Below are 17,788 nucleotides of genomic sequence, written 5' to 3'. Positions count from 1 at the left end.
ACGAGGCTCCAGGTCTCCTGGAAGTCGCGTCTTCCGCCATCTTGGCTCTAACCCGTTGGTCCTGTCCTCAACTGCTGTGTCATTCCTCCAGCGGCTGTGCCCTGGCCCTGTTCCTCCTGTCTCACCCTCAGCTGTGGCCACGCTCTGAGGTGCCTCCCTGAGATGGAGCTGAGGGTTCCATCGTGATTTGAGAAACCCCAACCATCAGGAAGCAGTGGAAGCTCTGCTTCTGGAATTTCAGAGCATCAGGCTGACCTGCCCTCAGCTGACCAGGGTTTTCTAATGGTTTCCCTGGGATTTAGGTTGGAGCCATAGCTGTGTTAGACTTTTGGTTCTGTTGCTGAAATATAGGCCCCCGTCCCTGATGAGCCGAAGTGAAACTCAGAGAAGCTCTTAGTGCATAGGAGAAAAGAGGCAGCTTTATGACTTTGCCGAGCAAAGGGGGCTCACAGCAGGCTGGTGCCTTCAACACTGTGAGCCCCCTTTGGGGATGGGGTGGGTGGTTATACAGCCATGGCTCAAACAATAAAACATTGTTAACAGTCAAGAATCATTTTCTTGTCATAAGACTGAGAGTGGCGTCATGATGTCTCCAGGCGACCAGTTCTATAGAGGCTAGAGAGTTGGTTGTCACGTTTTCGATCTCTTTATCTCGTAAGCACCCACAGCGCGGTCTTTCTGGTAATTTAGCTTTACTTTGTAAGGTTACAGTTCCACGACCTTCTCCCAGGAGAACGACTCAAAAACCAAGCATGATTATTACTTTCAATTACCAGAATAAAGTAGAAACAGTAAAATTAATAGCTTTAGTTCTAGCCTGGAGCTGTGAGTAGCAACCAGTCAGTCAGGTTAGTTGACCGTTTTAAGGGCAAGCATAAAAGTAAGCCATCTGTTAGCCCAAGTGCGGCCATTTTATTAATTCTCCTTCAGACCCACCTCTAACGTTGTGCCTTCCCTGTCCTGTCTGGTACTGGAGAGGCACGGTGCTGGGTCATAATTTGATCAGTGATAAACAGCAGACCAATAGCAAACACAAAATAGTCTCCAAGGCTTATTTAACGTGTAGCAAGAGAAATAAACTGGCTATAAGAGGTGTTTCTCAAGTTTGTCAGCTATTAAAACAGTGACGTAGGTGGCCAAGGGAAGCTTAGCATTTCTTAGAGGCTCATTATCTGTAAAATGATAAAAAAAAAAAGAAATTATAATTCAGATTCTATTCATTTGGCCCTGGTGTAATGTACATGGGGAATGGTGGAGATTAGCTCTATGAAGAAAATGTTTTCTTCATGACAAATATGTAACAAGGTAACAGGAGAAATGTTATGTGTTTAAGGAAGCAGAGTTTAAATTACTGGTACTTTTTACAAATGATTTATCTGGTCATCATGAAGCTACCCTTTGTCCAGGCTGAGATATGAGTATCTTGAAAGAGTTGGTGGTATTTTTAAGAAGCACCTAGATCATACCACCCACTGATCCAAACGGCCTGTGTGTGTGTGTGTGTGCCTTCCTCCCCGTCCTGTGCCTCTGTCCTCATTAGCTGGTGTCAGTGAGATTTGCTGACTCCACTGGGATGTGATGGTTGGAGATGGTATTAATTAAAGAGGACAGAATGGAGCAGATGCCTCTGATTCTACAAACGTGAAGAGAGGGAGTGAGACCCCATGACGTAGCATGGGCGTGACCTGGTGCCTCCTTGTTCCAGAGGCTAGTGCCTCCTGAGGTCCTCCTTTGCATTTAGTTGGGGTCAGAAATCCTATTCACATTGACAAAAACCAACGAGTAATGGCTGTGTTAAGCTGTGTGCTAGGAGCTGTCACTGTAACTCTAGGTCAGAAGCCAAAGTCTATTTGAGTTAGCCCTAAAACAGAAAGTTCTACTTTTATATTATTGGGAGAAAACCCTTTATTGCTGGACTGTGTGTGAGGGAGTGGTGACACCTGTCCACCCCCTTCTCCCTCTCAGGTAAAAAGGGAGTGTACCTGACTGATATAACACCTCAGGGTGTGGCTATGAGAGCTGGAGTCCTGGCTGATGACCACGTGATGGAAGTGAATGGCGAGAATGTAGAAGATGCCAGCCACGAGGAGGTGGTTGAAAAGGTACGTCCCAAAGGAGGGCCCTTCTTACTTGTCTTTCAGTCCACTTACTGGGAGTGACAGGAAGCCCGGAGTGGTGGTTTATGATGGGAGGAGCACAGTAGTGAGGAGTTAACCCTTTGTATTAAGAGTGAACAGACTCACCAGCGGTGTAAGCAGTGTTTTTTTTAACTGAAGTTTAGTTGATTTACAATGTTATGAGTTCCAGGTGTACAGCAAAGTGATTCAATTATACATATACATACATATATAAATATATTCTTTTTCAGATTCTTTTCCATTATAGGTTATTATAAGATTGAATATAGTTTCCTGGGCTATAAGGTAGGTCCTTGTTGTTTATCTATTTTTTGGTGGCGGCGGGGGGCAGGTAATTAGGTTTATTTATTTTAGAGGAGGTCCTGGGGATTGAACCCAGGACCTTGTGTGTGCTAAGCATGCGCTCCACCGCTTGAGCTATAACCCCTCCTTGTTTACCTGTTTATATGCAGTAGTATGTGTATGTTAATCCCAAACTCCTAATTTATCCTTCCCCTCACCCCTTTTCCCTTTGGTAACCATAGTTTGTTTTCTATGTCTGTCTATTTATGGTTTGTAAATAAGTTATTTGTATCATCTTTTTTTCAGATTCCACATATAAGTGATATTATATGGTATTTGTCTTTCTCTGACTTCACTTAATATGATAATTTTTAGGTTCATCCATGTTGCTGCAAATTATTTCATTTGTATAGCTGAGTAATATTCCATTGGGGGTATATGTGTGTGTGTGTGTGTGTGTGTATATGTATGTATGAACTATATATGTGTGTGTGTATATATATATATATATATATACACATACACACACCACACATATTTATTCATTTGTCGATGGACATTTAGGTTGCTTCCATGTCTTGGCTAGTGTAAATAGTGCTGTGTGAAATAAGCAGTGTTAATATAGGTTTTGGAATAGTCTTTGCTAGTTCTATGTTGTCATGAAGAAAGTGTTTTAAAAAACCATTATCTTTTGGGTCTTATTTGTAACTGATTGGACTCCCCCTCTGAATTTATAATAAATTGATTGTTGTGCCAGTGCTACTAAGCTGTTCTAATACAAGCTGGTAGATAACCAATGTGGTGATGAATGTCCAGCTACACATGGGGAGCGATGGAGGACCTTTTAGACCCCAAATCTTATGTCTCAGAGTGGTTCTATGAGACACAGAAGGCACTCTGAGGTTTCCCTTTGAGGTCATGTGGAACCTTGAAAATTGACCAGCTTTACCTTCTCCTGGTAGAAGGATCTTTCAGGTAGATCTTTACTTTCGTTTCTTTTCCAGTTTTCACCCAAGTATCTTTCTGGGTTTTTTTTTTTAAATTTTGGGGCAGGGGTAGTTAGGTTTACTTACTTACTTACTTTTAGAGGAGGTCCTGGGGACTGAACCCAGGACCTTGTGTGTGCTAAGCATGTGCTCTACCACTTGAGCTCTTCCCTCCCCCCACCCTTCTGGGTTTCCTGAGTTCCAGCTCTCTCTCATCTTGGGCTCAGTTAGCATCTGTGTGACGTCATACTTAACAAAGGGAAACGGCAACTGTAGAAGGCTTACACTCAGGCCTACAGCCCGAACATCCTGTTGAGTCCAGAGACTGTGCCTCTGTGTGGAAACTTTCCCGTTTCCCAGCGTCCTTCTTGGAGGTTGATGTTGGTCCTCACCTGTGCATGCTGTTGCAGGTGAAGAAGTCCGGAAGCCGCGTCATGTTCCTGCTGGTGGACAAGGAAACTGACAAGCACCACAGTGAGCAGAAGATAAAATTCAAGAGAGAAACAGCCAGTTTGAAACTGCTGCCCCACCAGCCCCGGGTTGTGGACATGAAGAGGGGACGCAATGGCTATGGTTTCTATCTGAGGGCAGGCCCAGAAGAGAAGGGTAAGGTTGGCGAGGCAACCATCCAATTCTTCGTCCCAGTCTGACTCCAGAGTCCCAGCAGGCCCCCAGCTCCCCATCAGATCCATGATGGAGACAGTGAGAAACTAAAAGGCAGAGCTGGGCCAGTTTCCGTGTCATATGGCAGCCTGATTTTGGGCGTTCCTAGGTTTCCAGAAGCATAAGGCGGCAGAATTTGGGATCTGGGCAGTGATATGCTGGTAAATTGGCTCTCTGGGGGAGGGGAAGCCCTGATTTGTAGCATTTGTGTGTGTGTGTGTGTGTGTGTGGAATAAATACCCCCCCATCTCTGATTTCAAGTTACCCACATGCTGTCACAGGATGCAAAGCTGAGAAATACTGTGTAGGCCTGGTTCTCATGAGCTCGTAGGAACCAGCTCCAACACCCCACTAGGTCTGAGGCAGAGGTGTGGACTGGGGTCTGGGACTTGAATAGAACCAGGAGTCTTCCTGAGACCTTGTAATTCAACAAGTAAAGAACTCAGGTCCTTCCATGGAAGCAGAATACAGAAAACAATGTAGGTTCAGGCCATGCAAACTGTTACCCACCCAGAAGTTGCTGTTTTCTTTTAACTATATATATATTTCTATTAATTTATGAACTATTAATTTGGTTCATAATATGTAGAAACATCCTTGAGGCCTTTGAGAATATCAAATGAATCAGACAAAAATTCTCTAGTCAAGGAGCTTCCAGTTTAGTAGAGAAGACAGGACATGTGTGCCTATGACCGAAGCTAGACGGTCAGAAGCACCTTAACACAGAAGCAAACAAAATACTGGGGAAGTTCAAGGTTGGAGCAAGTTTTTCTCACTAAAAAGGTCCTGGAAGGCCTCATAGTGAAGCTAGCACCTGAGCGCAGGCTTTGTAATGGGAATAGAATGGACGCCCTGGGGTGCCAGTGGGAAGGGCAGTAGTTGTACTCAGCATGCCTTTTATATATATTTTACAGGGGTCTTAGGCTCCAGCAGAAGTCTCACAGCTTGTTTTTTAGCAGTCTGATTATTTATTTATTTGGGGGTAGGTCAAATCGTCAAGGACATAGACTCCGGAAGCCCGGCGGAAGAGGCTGGCTTGAAGAACAATGACCTGGTAGTTGCTGTCAATGGCGAGTCTGTGGAGTCCCTTGATCATGACAGTGTGGTGGAAATGATTAGAAAGGGTGGAGACCAGACTTCACTGTTGGTGGTAGACAAAGAGACGGACAACATGTATAAACTGGTAAGTAATACAAGGCCATATATTCATGAATTAAGGTTGGATTCATTCACTCAGGCCCTCAAACACTGGCTAAGTTACCACTTCGATTTTCAAACTGGAAAGGGCATAACGATCATCACTAAGGCTGCACTGAAGCTCAAACTGGTAGACAAAGGAGAATGCCAAGTGGTTAGTACATGAGTTTTAAGTCTTTAGATTCAAGACTTTGAAAGAATTTGCCAACATAATTGCAGAATTTCTCTTGGTGATCTAAGGAAAATCTATGAACAGTAGCCTGGAAATAAGGTGTAGCTGTGACTTTTTCCCACACAGGGAATGACTGGATTTTAAAGTCTAGACCAGTAAATCCTATTAATCCCAAGTCACAGCCTAGGAAGGGCTATGAAACGGCTTACAAGCCCTTAGCAAGGGAGTAAACAGACTCACCGAGACCAAGCTGTGTCAAAATACCTTACTGCCTCTTAACTCTTAAAAACAGCTATTGTCTGCATATTTTACAGTTTTTATAACACTTTTATCACAAGAACTGAGGTTCATGCTAACTTAGCAGACATTTGGGGACCTTCTAAAGTACCCTTTGCCTTGCCAGGTGTTGGTCACAAAAATGAACAAATATGAACTTGTTCTATGTGATACACTATAAAAGAAGCATCCAAAGGTATAGAAATGATACAGAGGGAGGAATGTTACGGGTGGTGGTGGTGGTGGTGACCCCTTTTGTAGATGTGACTTGAGCTTCGTCGCCCAGTTTCAGAAAGACAGAAGCCACTATTTGAATCCACGTTTTAATGCATCCCTCTCAGCACTGCATTTCGATTAAATATTTTAAGACATTTGTGTAAAGTAGATTAAAGAATGAACTGGATGATGGAAAAAAGAATGGGTTTTTAGCTGGTTGAACAACCGTGTCTAAAGCATCCTTGATACTGGAACAATGTCAGCCTGAACAGACGTTTCCCATGGCGGGCTGCCTGTTCCTGAGCTACTTTATCATTAGATGTGGACAGAGATATGGAGGATGTACTTAACAATGTGCTGATGGATAATTTACTAGACACTATAATTTATATTCAAAATATCCAGTCAGGATAGAAAGGAGAATAAAAACTAAGCTTAAGTTTAAACAGGAATAAATTTCAAGTACTATATTAGCTTAAAAGTAAATTTTATGAATATCAAATGGTGAGACCTGATTTGATGACTTTAGAAAAAGAGCAGAAACTTGATGATACTCTAAATAGCTGCCCGCACCCAAGAAAGGCAACTTAAGGTTACATTAGTTGGCACTTGGCTTTTGGAGATAATAGTATTACTGTACTGAGTTGGTCAGACTATACTTGAAATTGCTGGTAATGTAATCTTGGGTCAGTCACCCTCCCTGACCCTGTTTCCTTTGCTGTAAGATGGGGGTAGCTACTGTGAAGGGTGGCCATGAGTGTTAAATGAGGTAATATTTAGAGCACTTAGAATAAATCCCTGGCACATGGAAATGGTATTGTTTAAATATAATTTTATTTTTTATATTGAAGTATAGTTGATTTACAATGTTGTGTCAGTTTCAGGTGTATAACAAAATGATTTAGTTGTACATACATATATGTATTTCAGATCCTTTTCCATTATAGGTGATTACAACATATTGAATATACTTCCTTGTGCTATACAGTAGGTCCCTGTTGTTTATCTACTTTACCTATCTATCTAGCTAGCTAGCTAGCTACAAAACTGAATCACTTTGGGGTACACCTGAAACTAACGCCACGTCGTAAATCAACTATACTTCAATTAAAAAAAGACACTGTGGGAATATTTAGCTTGAATAAGCATAGACTTCGGGGAAGAGAGAATATTTTCAAGACTTTGAAAGGCTAAATGGTAACTATGTGAGGTGATGGATGTGTTAACTTGATTGTGGTAATCATTTCACAGTGTATATGTATATCAAATCATTATGTTGTACACTCTGAATATATACAATTTTGTCAGTTATTCTTCATTAAAGCTGAGAAAAAATATGAAGCAAAAATTGACAAAACTGAAAACAGAGATACAGTTATACAATAGTTGAAGACTTCAATATCCCATTCTCAATAATGGGTAGAACAACCAGACAGAAGACAGGGGAGGAGCCAGAGAACTTGAACAGCACAGGCCCTCTAGCCCCGACAGACAGACGCAGACACAGAGCACTCTAGCCAACAACAAAATACACATTCTTTTCAAGGGCACATGGGATAGTCTCTAGGAAAGACCGTACGTTAGGCTGCAAATTAAGTCACAGTAGCCAAAAGACGGAAACCACCCGGGTGTCCACTGACAGATGAATGGATGAAAAAACTGGCATATGTATGAATTAAAAAAAATTTGTTTTGGTGGGGGAGGTAATTAGGTTTATCTGTTTTTAGAGGAGGCACTAGGGATTGAACCCAGGACACACTTAGACGTGGTTACATGTTTATACTCATTACTCCATAACCAAGCTCAGTCTTCCTTTAGACCTGTTCTGTTTTGGGTAGTAGAGAATTTGACAGCCCATAATCACATGTATCTGAAGGAGAAGTGGAACATGCAGTACTTTGTAAACTACAACAGCTCATTTAATTAAGTGTGACTACTCATACTTACAATTAATGTTTTTCCCTTTATTTTCAAAAGGCTCGCTTTTCTCCATTTCTCTACTATCAAAGTCCAGAACTGCCTAACGGTTCTGTCACGGAGGCTCCCGCTCCTGCTCCCGCTCCTCCAGCTGCCCCTCTGGAGGCCTCAAGCCCAGACACTGCAGAGGAAGCAGGCGACCATAAGCCCAAACTTTGCAGGCTGGTGAAAGGTGAAGATGGTTATGGCTTTCACTTAAATGCGATTCAGGGTCGGCCAGGCTCATTCGTCAAAGAGGTATGCTGATGTGGTTCCAGCAGCCCACGAACACAGCCACGATCAGGAGGGTCTCACTCGGGCTCACATAAATGCTGTTATGGTCCCGCACCCTTTAAGATAGCTACTGGTACATCCTAAGCTCACACCTTTTGTTTCTTAAACATCTGCTCCACCTAATTGTCTCTTTACTTTGAAATCAGATAAACAGAATGAGTGGCATGACTGTAGTTGACAGTCACCATCAGCTCTGACAGGGAGTGACTCTTGTTTGCTTCCGTGCATTGAGCATAATGCCCCTGCCCTGTAGGGGTCGACAGAAGACTCTCTCCATAGCTCTCAAGTTGGGAATGAAGGAGGGGGACCTATAAAATCCCATGTCTTCAACCCATAAGACAGACAGTGGAAGTCAGCCGCTGTGACACTGCTCGTTTGAGCACGGAAGTTGTAGCTTTCATAAGCAAAAAAGCACGGCAGCACCACCCCCAACTTCCGCACCTCAAGGAGCAATAACATAATTAAGAGTAAGTTCTCCAACTCCCCATCTTGCCTCTGAAGAAAAGCTAGGCTAACATTCTTTTACCATGTTTGAAAGTCCTAACTCAGAAGCTCTATTCACAGGTGCAGAAGGGCGGCCCTGCCGACCTGGCAGGGCTGGAGGACGAGGACACCATCATTGAAGTGGATGGAGTGAATGTGCTGGAGGAACCCTACGAGGAGGTGGTGGACAGAATCCAGAGCAGCGGCAAGAGTGTCACGCTCTTAGTCTGTGGGAAAAAGGCCTATGATTACTTCCAGGCTAAGAAGATCCCTATTGTTTCCTCCATGGCTGATCCCCTGGACGACATCCCCGACTCCGAAGGAGGAGCCCCGGCGGAACCCGAGCACGACTCCCACCTGGCAAGGGAGCGCGTGAGTGCGGATGTGCTACTCTTAGCGGTGTAACTAATCAGAGCGTGGCAAGCCCTTAGCAAGCGCAGCACGTGTCTACGTTTGCCACAGAGTTCCTGAAATGCTAGGAAATGACAGTGTAGACAACTAGCAAATCCAGCTACCACGAGGGAGAGGAAGCAGCCTGAGGACAACAGGCTTCTTTCTCAGAGCATGGAGCTGACAGTAACTGTCTAGAATTGATAAAGCAAGAAATAAAGGCAGCTTATCAAAATTATAATGGGAACCACCCAGAGAAACTGAACCAAACTATTTACGTATAAATTCGGGATCTGCCATTTATCAGCCTTGGGCAAATGGATTTATTCTCTATGCCTCAGTTTCCCCACATATCAAACAAGGATAATTTGTAGGATTGTTTTCAGGATTATATTAACTAAGGCTGTTAAAGTGTTTTGAACAGTGCTTGGTTCATGGTAAGCATGAAAATGAATGACGGTGGTTAGAGAAAGTATTGTTTTTTTTAAATAACTGGCAGGCATTCAAGTTTTATTACCGGGTAAAAGTAAACATTGTTCTGCATGTATTTGGATTAGATAAATTCCTTGGTACGTCTCAATTTCTTTCCATAGATGAACTTGAGGTCCAAAAGTAAACTGGCCATCCAAGTTCAAAGAGCAAATGTCTGGCAAAGCCAAGACACTAAGTTTTCTATTCTTACTTCCGTTACATTAATCCTGATTGGTAATGTAAAACACAAACACTCACTCTTAGTGAATACATGCTAGTTCCGTCCACTTGGACCGCTGAGCAAAATGCCACAGGCTGGGCGGCTCGCAGACAACAAGCACTCACTGCTCCCGCCCCGAGGCTGGGAGGGCCACGGCTGCGCCCCCGACAGACCCGCGCCTGGGGGGGGGGGCCTCTTCCAGGACGCGGACCGCTGGCTGTTGCTGTAACTCCATGCGGGGGGACGGGCTGATGGCTGCGGGGAGGCACTGCCCTCATGACCCAGTCAACTCCCAAAGGCCCTACCTCCTAGTGATATCGCCTCAAGGAACTGGATTTCAACATACGAATTTTCGGGAGACACAAACATGCAGACCACAGCACACATGACAGTCACTGGCCTTGTAGTCTGGACTGTTTCACAGAGAGAGAATTCTGGTTGTCTGCTACAATTCTATTATCTCTCTACAGGAGGTCGATTACAGTACTGAGCTAGCTTTATAGGAAAGAAATGTGTGCGCGTGTGTGTGTGCGTGCGTGTGTGTGTGTGTGTGTATATATACAGAGAGAGACAGAGAGACAGAGAGAGAGAGAGACAGAGAGACATGAAGAAATGAGGGGGTAGGGCATAGCTCAAGTGGTAGAGCGCATGCTTAGCATGCACAAGGTCCTGGGTTCAATCCCTGGTAACTCCTCTAAAAAATAAAGTATGTAAACCTAATTACCACCCCCCCAAAAAAAATTAAAAAAAAATTTTGTTAGTGCTAAATAATAAGCAGGAAACAAAGCCAAGTGTAGAATTCAGGCACCGGGCTTCTCCTGAGCGACTCTACCCCCGACTTAAGCCAGGCAGCTCCAGGAGAACAGACCGCCAGCTCCTGATGTGCACTCTTACCACTCACAGACCCTGTGTTTCCTTTCGCACAGGCCCACAGTACAGCCTCTCACTCTTCTTCCAGTTCTGAAGATACGGAGATGTGATGAGCACAAGCAGCGGTTCTGGCTGATGGCTGTTTCTGGGTATTTGATAGGAGTCCTTTCCCAGGGAACGAGCTGCCACCCGTTTACTGTCTGTCAGGGAAGAGCTCCACTGGAAAGCAGTTCATCACGTCGGACTGTCTCCTGCTGCCGCCTGTCCTAGGGCGGCTACTGCAGACGGCTTATTTATGGTCACCTTGGGAAAAGCGAAGGCAGGAGCCAGGTGCTTTTCATGTGATCTCTTCCAAGCTTCAGGTTACCTGCATTTCTCTGTGTGGTGTTATCCCTTCTACAGGCCCCTAGAGCACTGACGACGATTCATAAATCATAAATCTATGTATGTGAGAGGTGCTGTTAAAGTGTCCCAGTAGACCAGCTTATTAAAATCATGCTTTTCTAAGACTGCTGTCATTGCTAATGTCAATGCCATTAAAAATGCTTTTTAAATATGCTTCAATTTTCCCTGATATAACCTTAATAGAGCTTTTGTTTTTGATAAACTTCCTATGCTTTAACCTTAATTTTGCCTCTAGAAACCTCAAACAAAATAAAACTCAGAATTATATCCTAGCAATAAAGAGACTCTCTGGTAATAAAATTCAAGATTTTTTAAAATTGCAGTTCTGAGTGTCCTACAGAATCTCCAACAGCTTCATTTTACAGATGGAGAAGCTGAGTCCGAGGCTGGGGAAGCGACGTGCTCCAGTTAACAGCTACTCCTCGTTTCACCCCACACGAGGAGCAGATGGAAAGAAAGAGACGTCATCATTGAATTGAACGCAGGGTAGTTCACTCTTAAATAATACTAAGTTGAAAGGAAATCAAGAAAAATGATGTACTTCGAAGTCTCTCTCCGTGGACCCTATTTCCGTCGCCATCATTCCTTCCCCAGAACAGATAACCCCTTGCTTAATTAAATGGGGCAGTGGTTGGGAGAGGAGGGGTGGGATGTCAGCTCACGCGAGATTACACAAGCATAATTCCAAGCTATCCTTGATAAAATGAAACTAAGGCCAAAGTTTTACCACCTCTGATTTTAATGATAGTCAATCTCAAGGGAAAGCTGTAACTTTCTCTATGTGATCCTCAACTTAAACAGAAACCCTGTGTGCCTGACCAGCTGCCTTAGATTTCTCCTATCCAGAATTCCAGGGTGCTCCCCCCCTGGTTTCTTGGCTCTTTCCTACCCCCACGACCTCCTGTGTGCACCATCCTCAAACCCCCGCCGGGCGCTCCGGGCCAGGCACTACCTGAGTTCCTTCTCTCGCTCGTGTTCCAGCTGATGCTACTGCCGATCACAGTATCATCTGCGAAGGAAGATGTCAGCTGGAGGTAGAACGTGCTGCCACAGCATGTTGTTTGTTTTAAAGATATTGGGCCCTGGTCCCCTCCATCTTTTCCCTCTTATATCCAAGTTCAGACTCCACTGGCTGGTAGCAGTCTGTAATAGGCATGAGTTCAAGGCGCCATATGCTTCTCCGGTGCCTGTTTATGAGCCAAGTAGAGGAAGAGAATGCTGGAGAGAGCACTGACCAGGAAGATCACGTCAAACCAGCGGTGGTAAAAGTTGAACTGCAGCTCCCCAAGGACCTCAGTGACAATGGTGCGGTACTCCAGGGGCATGCTCATTCGGATCAGCAGCACGGAGGAGACGAAGTACATGCCCTGAAGTGACACGGATTAACCCAGAAGTCACTGTGAATGTAGTGAGGGACAAGCCAAGGGAACTTGAAATATTGAAATGTGTGAAACACATTTCTGGTATCTTACGGCTGTAAACATGAAGCTAGTTCATTAAACTCACCATTATCTGTGCTAATAGCAGGACAATGACATTGGAAGACTTACTGCTGGAGATGGCATAAAAGAACTGTCAAGAAAGGGAGGAGAGATGAATTTATACAGAACTACTAGAGTCTTGTGTCAAAAACATTTTACTATGTAGTATGGCTAACGTTTAATTAAAAGTGTCTCTTCCATGCCACAGTTCTGTATAGGACGATTCCTGTGATTAAGGCTATAAATCAGAGGTTTAAATTGACTGCCCCAAAAGGGTCCAGTCATAGTTTTCCCAGACGGACAGCTGGTTGTTTTAAGAATCATAACATGAAAGGATTCCAATTGCCATCAAACGTTTCAGAAGCTATGTGATACATGTGACTTTAACATCATGATAAAACATTAAAACAAATTACTCCAGGCCACTCCAAGCCCTGGTAACTGTTACTAGGCTCCTGAGCTTTTTCTACAACTGCTAGGTGCCTGGAGATCCCTTCTGCCCTCCCAACCTCTGCTCTCCTTTCATTTAAGCAACTCTTGGAACTTGAAGTCCCTACCTCTTCTACCAGAGAGGAGTTACCTTCCAGCTCCATGAAGCCTTCCTGTGCTGATCAGAAAACAGCTGAACACTCTGCTCCTCTTACTTCCATATCCTCCTGACAAGGGATTCCCACGCTCTCGCTCATTCACTCCAGTGCCTGCCAAGTCCCTACCAAGTGCCAGGGTCTGTTCTAGATGCTGGTGACACATCGGCTAACAAAACTGCCGGTGACTCACTCTGTCACCTTCGGTAAACGTACTGACCTGACTGGTGCATGACGTAAATGCATCATCGCCTATTTTGTATTAGTTTAACTTTTTCTTTTCTTCCGCTGTATGTCTTTTAAATATTTATGACTGCTCTTCAAGATCTCAGAAGGCAGATATCTTAATCAGGTAAAATCATCTCACGGTGCCCCATGTACTTAAATAAAGTACTTTTTAACTCTGTGATACAACATACCTTGGTGAGAGTGATCAGCAATCCTCTGATGGATGTGACGATGATTATTCCAACCAGGATGAAGGAAATGTGTTGGGACCAGAACTTCACCTGCCACCATCACAGGAAGAAAAAATACTTGTTAAATCTCTGTCCAGAGAGATGAAAAGACTAAGCAGATGCATTCTGACTGCTTATGTGGCTACAAGAGGAAACTTCACTAGCCCCTACCTGATCTTAAAATAATTCTTAGGGAGGGAGGAAAATGAGTAAGTGGCAGCTGCAACACCTGTAGGAAGACTGCAGACTTAAAATTAGCAGACTTAAGACTCAAGGGGGGAAGAAAGCAGACGAAGGGAAGAAAATAACAGTAATAAACCAGAAGAAACAGAGCTAAGGACGCCGTTTCAATACAGTAAGTGAAAGGCACGAATTAAAAGGAAACCGAATAGCAGCGTGGTAATTTTTAATATATGTGAACGACAGTCCTCGGCTCACCCAAAACTTTATAAAGAATTTTTCTTTTTATAATAAAAGAATATACAGACAGTCTTAGCTACAGTCTAGGAATTAGCTGACGTCCATTTGAATCACATGATAATTGTTTCTCCTCTTGGACTGCTTCAGAGTGAGAGGGAGCTTCGGTACCCTGTGCCTGATTGAGGGCTGAAAAGCATGGGAAGGGGAGCTGCACTGCTAACATCTAGGAGACGTTCATTCAGGATGATGAAATGTGGAGCATGTACTGAGGTGCAGATGGAGGCAAACACATGCACATCAACTAGCCTCCATGCTGATGAGGAAGAGCGTTTCTAAAAACTCGCCCCAGCAAAAAATTTAAAAGAGGAAAACACATATGCAACAGCAGTAAAACATACTTCACTGTATACTTTATACACCACTTGAAGGAAAGACACCATGCTTCTTCACATGGAGAGGGTACACTATCGATTCATCATCAAAACGTACACTTTCAACTGTTTCTCGAGGAATGGAGGTCAATTTGCTCTGGTATATTTTCATTTTGTCCAGCTACCAGGGGCATGTCGAGCTGAGACGGATGGCTGGGGGAGCATGCAGTCTGTGGCCAGGATCCTAGCACAGCTAAATGGCCCTCGCAGGGACGAAGGACATGACATTGGTCTTGTTATCAAACTGCTAATCAGCTAGGATCACTGCCCTTATATATACTAGTCTATAAATAAGACATTAAACTTAAATCGGGACAAAGAGTGTGTTTAATGACAGTGGTATTATAAGACAGGTAGAAAGATGATTAAAAAGAAACTTTGTACACAGGTTATAGTTACCATTTTTAGCTCAAAGTCCCATTGATAAACATAATTTTTACAGCACAAATCATTTCAGTTCTAACACAAAACACTAATTAGTAGTTAATTTTTTACCAGAGGAATCAAAGGTGAGCTGTGTGTTTGAAGACCTTAAGCGTCACAGAGAGAAGTATGTGAGTATTTGGTGAGGGGTAGCTGGTGCGGGGTAGCTGGTGGGGGGTAGCTGGTGGGGGGTAGCTGGTGAGGGATAGCTGGTGGGGGGTAGCTGGTGAGGGGTAGCTGGTGAGGGGTAGCTGGTGAGGGATAGCTGGTGGGGGGTAGCTGGTGAGGGGTAGCTGGTGAGGGGTAGCTGGTGAGGGGTAGCTGGTGGGGGGTAGCTGGTGGGGGATAGCTGGTGGGGGGTAGCTGGTGAGGGTAGCTGGCTACAGAGCAGAGGAGGAACTGCAGAGATGTCCAGCATCCAAGACAATAAGTCCCAGGCATTACCTATGGTTTTATGCCCTTTACAAATCTGCCATATAAATATGACAAAATACACAGAGGTGAGTGAGAAGAACAGAAGCACAAACAAGGACTTATAGTAAGGAGTTAGAATCTAAAGTATTGTAATTTATAGCAGGTAAAATAGAAAGAAATAACAAACTAGGATTTTGATACAATTCTTACGTCAAATTGGATTCCCAGATAATTCACAGTGATTTCAATGCCTCTTGTGACAGGATCAGTTTTCCCAACTCGATCAAAAACGATATTAATGGTTGCCTGCAGAGACATACCCTTTTACATTAGCGGGTCTCAGTAATCACTATTTCAAAAAATGATTCAAAATAATGAATTAATCACCAAATGTATCTTGCAAGTGGATATTCCTAAAAGTGCAATTCTACTCTCAATTTAAATCATATATAAGATATAACTATCCTATACTTCTTTTCCATACAGAGTAAAGGGAAATAAGGCTACAACATGAAAACTTAATTTATCAGGAGCCAGAAAGGTAGCACTCTGGTAGATAGAGTCAGGGTAAGAGAATCAAGGAATTTGCAGGGTCATTCCCCGTGGTTATTCTCTGAAAGCTCCAGGAGCAACCACTCAAACAAGAAGATAGTTACAGCCGGAGATCAAATGGAATTATGAAAAATACCTCATATAACACAAAAGAATGCAGAAAAAAGAACACATGGGACAAATAACAACATATAGCGACATGACTGTTTTAAACTCAAGGTATCAATGGTCACTTGAAATGTAAATGGTCCAAACCAGCGGTTAGCAAGCTCTGCCACTGTCACATGACAGCAGCCACAAGCAATGTGTAGATAAATGGGCTCAGCCGTGCTCCAATAAAACTTTTTCAATAAAAGCATGTGGTTGCTGGATTTGCCCTGTGGGCTGCAGATAGCTGACTCCTGGTCCAAATATGCCAATCAAATGGCAGAGACTGGCAGATTAGATAAAAAAGCAAGACCCAACTATTATATTGCTTAAAGAAACCCATTTTAAATACAAAGATACAAATAGGTTAAAAGTAAAAAGATGGAAAAAGATGTATTATGCTAATGCTAATCAACAGAAAGCTGGAATGACTATATTACTATCAAAGCAGATTTCATAACAAAAAATACTGCCAAGGATTAAAAAGCTAATTTCATAATAATAAAATAATCCCTTCAACATGGGGTACATAATGACCCTAAATGTGTATATACCTAATAACAGAGCCTTAAAGTACATGAAGAAAAACTGGTAGAATTAAAAAAAGAAATAGACAAATCTACAACAATAGGTGGAAATTTCAACCTCCCCCTCTATAATTGATAAGTAGTCAGAAAACCAGTGAGAGTACAGACACTTTCACAGTACGATCAACCACCCTGAACTAGCTGAAATTATAGGCCGTTCCACCCAACAAGAGCAGAATACATGTCCACTCAAGTGCACATGGAACATCCGTCACGGCTGACCATATTCCAGGCCAGAAAACAAATCTCAATACATTTAAAAAGATTCAAATCATACAAAGTATGTTCTCAGATCAGATGGAATTAAATTAGAAAGCAATCACAGAGTGATACTCAGAAGATCCTCAAGTGCTTTATAACGTTCTTGTAAATAACCCACAAGTCAAAGAAGAAATCAAAAGGGAAATTAGAAAGTATCTTGAACTGAATGAAAATAAAAATACAATATATCAAAAAAGTTGCATTTGTGAGATGCAACTAAAATAGTGCTTAGCAAGAAATTTATAGCACTGTAACACTTATATCAAAAAAGGTTTCAAATAAACGATCTTAACTTCCACTTTAAGAAGACCCCCAAAAAGCAGAAAAAGAGAAATAAAAAAGATCAGAGCAGAAATCAATGAAATAGAAAGCAAAAAAGGAGAGAATCAACTAACCCAGAAGCTGGTTCTTTGAAAAGTTCAATAAAATTGATAAACTTTTATCTAGACTGATGAGGAGGAAAGAGAAAAGACAAAATTGCTAATTTCAAAGAGGAAAGAAAATTGTCAATATTAACGATGAGAGAGATCACTTCACATCCACTAAAATGACTATAATCAAAAAGATAATAAGTGTTGGCAAGAATACGGAGAAACTACAACCATCGCACATGCTGACAGGAATGGAAACTGGTGCAGCTGCTTTGGAAAACAGCTTGGCAGTATAGCAGTTTATTAAAAGGTTAGAGACCTGATTATCTATGTAGAAAATCCTATGAAATCTATAAAAAGCTTCTAGAACTAATAAGGGAGTTTAGCAAGGTTGCAGAATAAGAGATCAATATATAAAAATCAGTTGTAAATTTATATACTAGCAACACTCAGAAACTGAAATTATTAAACATTCTTATTTATAATACAATGAAAAAACTAAATACTTAGGAGATAAATCTGACAAAAGATGTGAAAGATCCATACACTAGAAACTATAAAACATTGCTGAGAGAAACTAAAGAAGATCTAAATAAATGGAGAGTTGTATCATGTTCATAGATTCAAAGACTAATTTTGT

At 42.6% G+C, this 17,788-nt stretch overlaps 2 protein-coding genes across 8 annotated transcripts in view; one reads left to right on the top strand and one right to left on the bottom strand.

Annotated features, from left to right (window-relative positions):
* Nucleotides 1–11,172, top strand: part of PDZK1 (PDZ domain containing 1) — a 29,770-nt gene extending 18,598 nt beyond the window's left edge. For all 5 annotated transcript variants that reach the window (XM_010968217.3, XM_010968215.3, XM_045505264.2 and 2 more), the window contains 6 exons: nucleotides 1,966–2,102; nucleotides 3,817–4,012; nucleotides 5,056–5,252; nucleotides 7,908–8,144; nucleotides 8,745–9,035; nucleotides 10,671–11,172. In XM_010968217.3, the coding sequence (XP_010966519.1) occupies nucleotides 1,966–2,102; nucleotides 3,817–4,012; nucleotides 5,056–5,252; nucleotides 7,908–8,144; nucleotides 8,745–9,035; nucleotides 10,671–10,724 (1,112 nt within the window). In that variant the 3' untranslated portion in view covers nucleotides 10,725–11,172. The remainder of the gene's footprint in view (nucleotides 1–1,965; nucleotides 2,103–3,816; nucleotides 4,013–5,055; nucleotides 5,253–7,907; nucleotides 8,145–8,744; nucleotides 9,036–10,670) is intronic.
* Nucleotides 398–17,788, bottom strand: part of GPR89A (G protein-coupled receptor 89A) — a 45,579-nt gene continuing 28,188 nt past the window's right edge. Inside the window, exons 11-15 of one of the 3 annotated variants that reach the window (XR_012501259.1) lie at nucleotides 15,441–15,536; nucleotides 13,504–13,593; nucleotides 12,526–12,591; nucleotides 3,692–12,386; nucleotides 398–1,172 (exon numbers count right to left, since the gene is read on the bottom strand). Coding sequence is in view for 2 of the 3 variants with exons in the window: in XM_010968220.3 (XP_010966522.2) it covers nucleotides 12,180–12,386; nucleotides 12,526–12,591; nucleotides 13,504–13,593; nucleotides 15,441–15,536 (459 nt within the window). In the remaining variant the exon portion in view is untranslated. Of the gene's footprint in view, nucleotides 1,173–3,691; nucleotides 12,417–12,525; nucleotides 12,592–13,503; nucleotides 13,594–15,440; nucleotides 15,537–17,788 lie in introns of those variants that run through there. The other 2 variants (XM_010968220.3, XM_045505273.2) reach the window with 2 other exon arrangements.

Source organism: Camelus bactrianus, chromosome 21, assembly GCF_048773025.1.
Source record: "Camelus bactrianus isolate YW-2024 breed Bactrian camel chromosome 21, ASM4877302v1, whole genome shotgun sequence".
Taxonomy (NCBI): domain Eukaryota; kingdom Metazoa; phylum Chordata; class Mammalia; order Artiodactyla; family Camelidae; genus Camelus; species Camelus bactrianus.
Note: the sequence above shows the minus strand (reverse complement) of the source record. Positions and strands in the feature narration are given on the sequence as shown.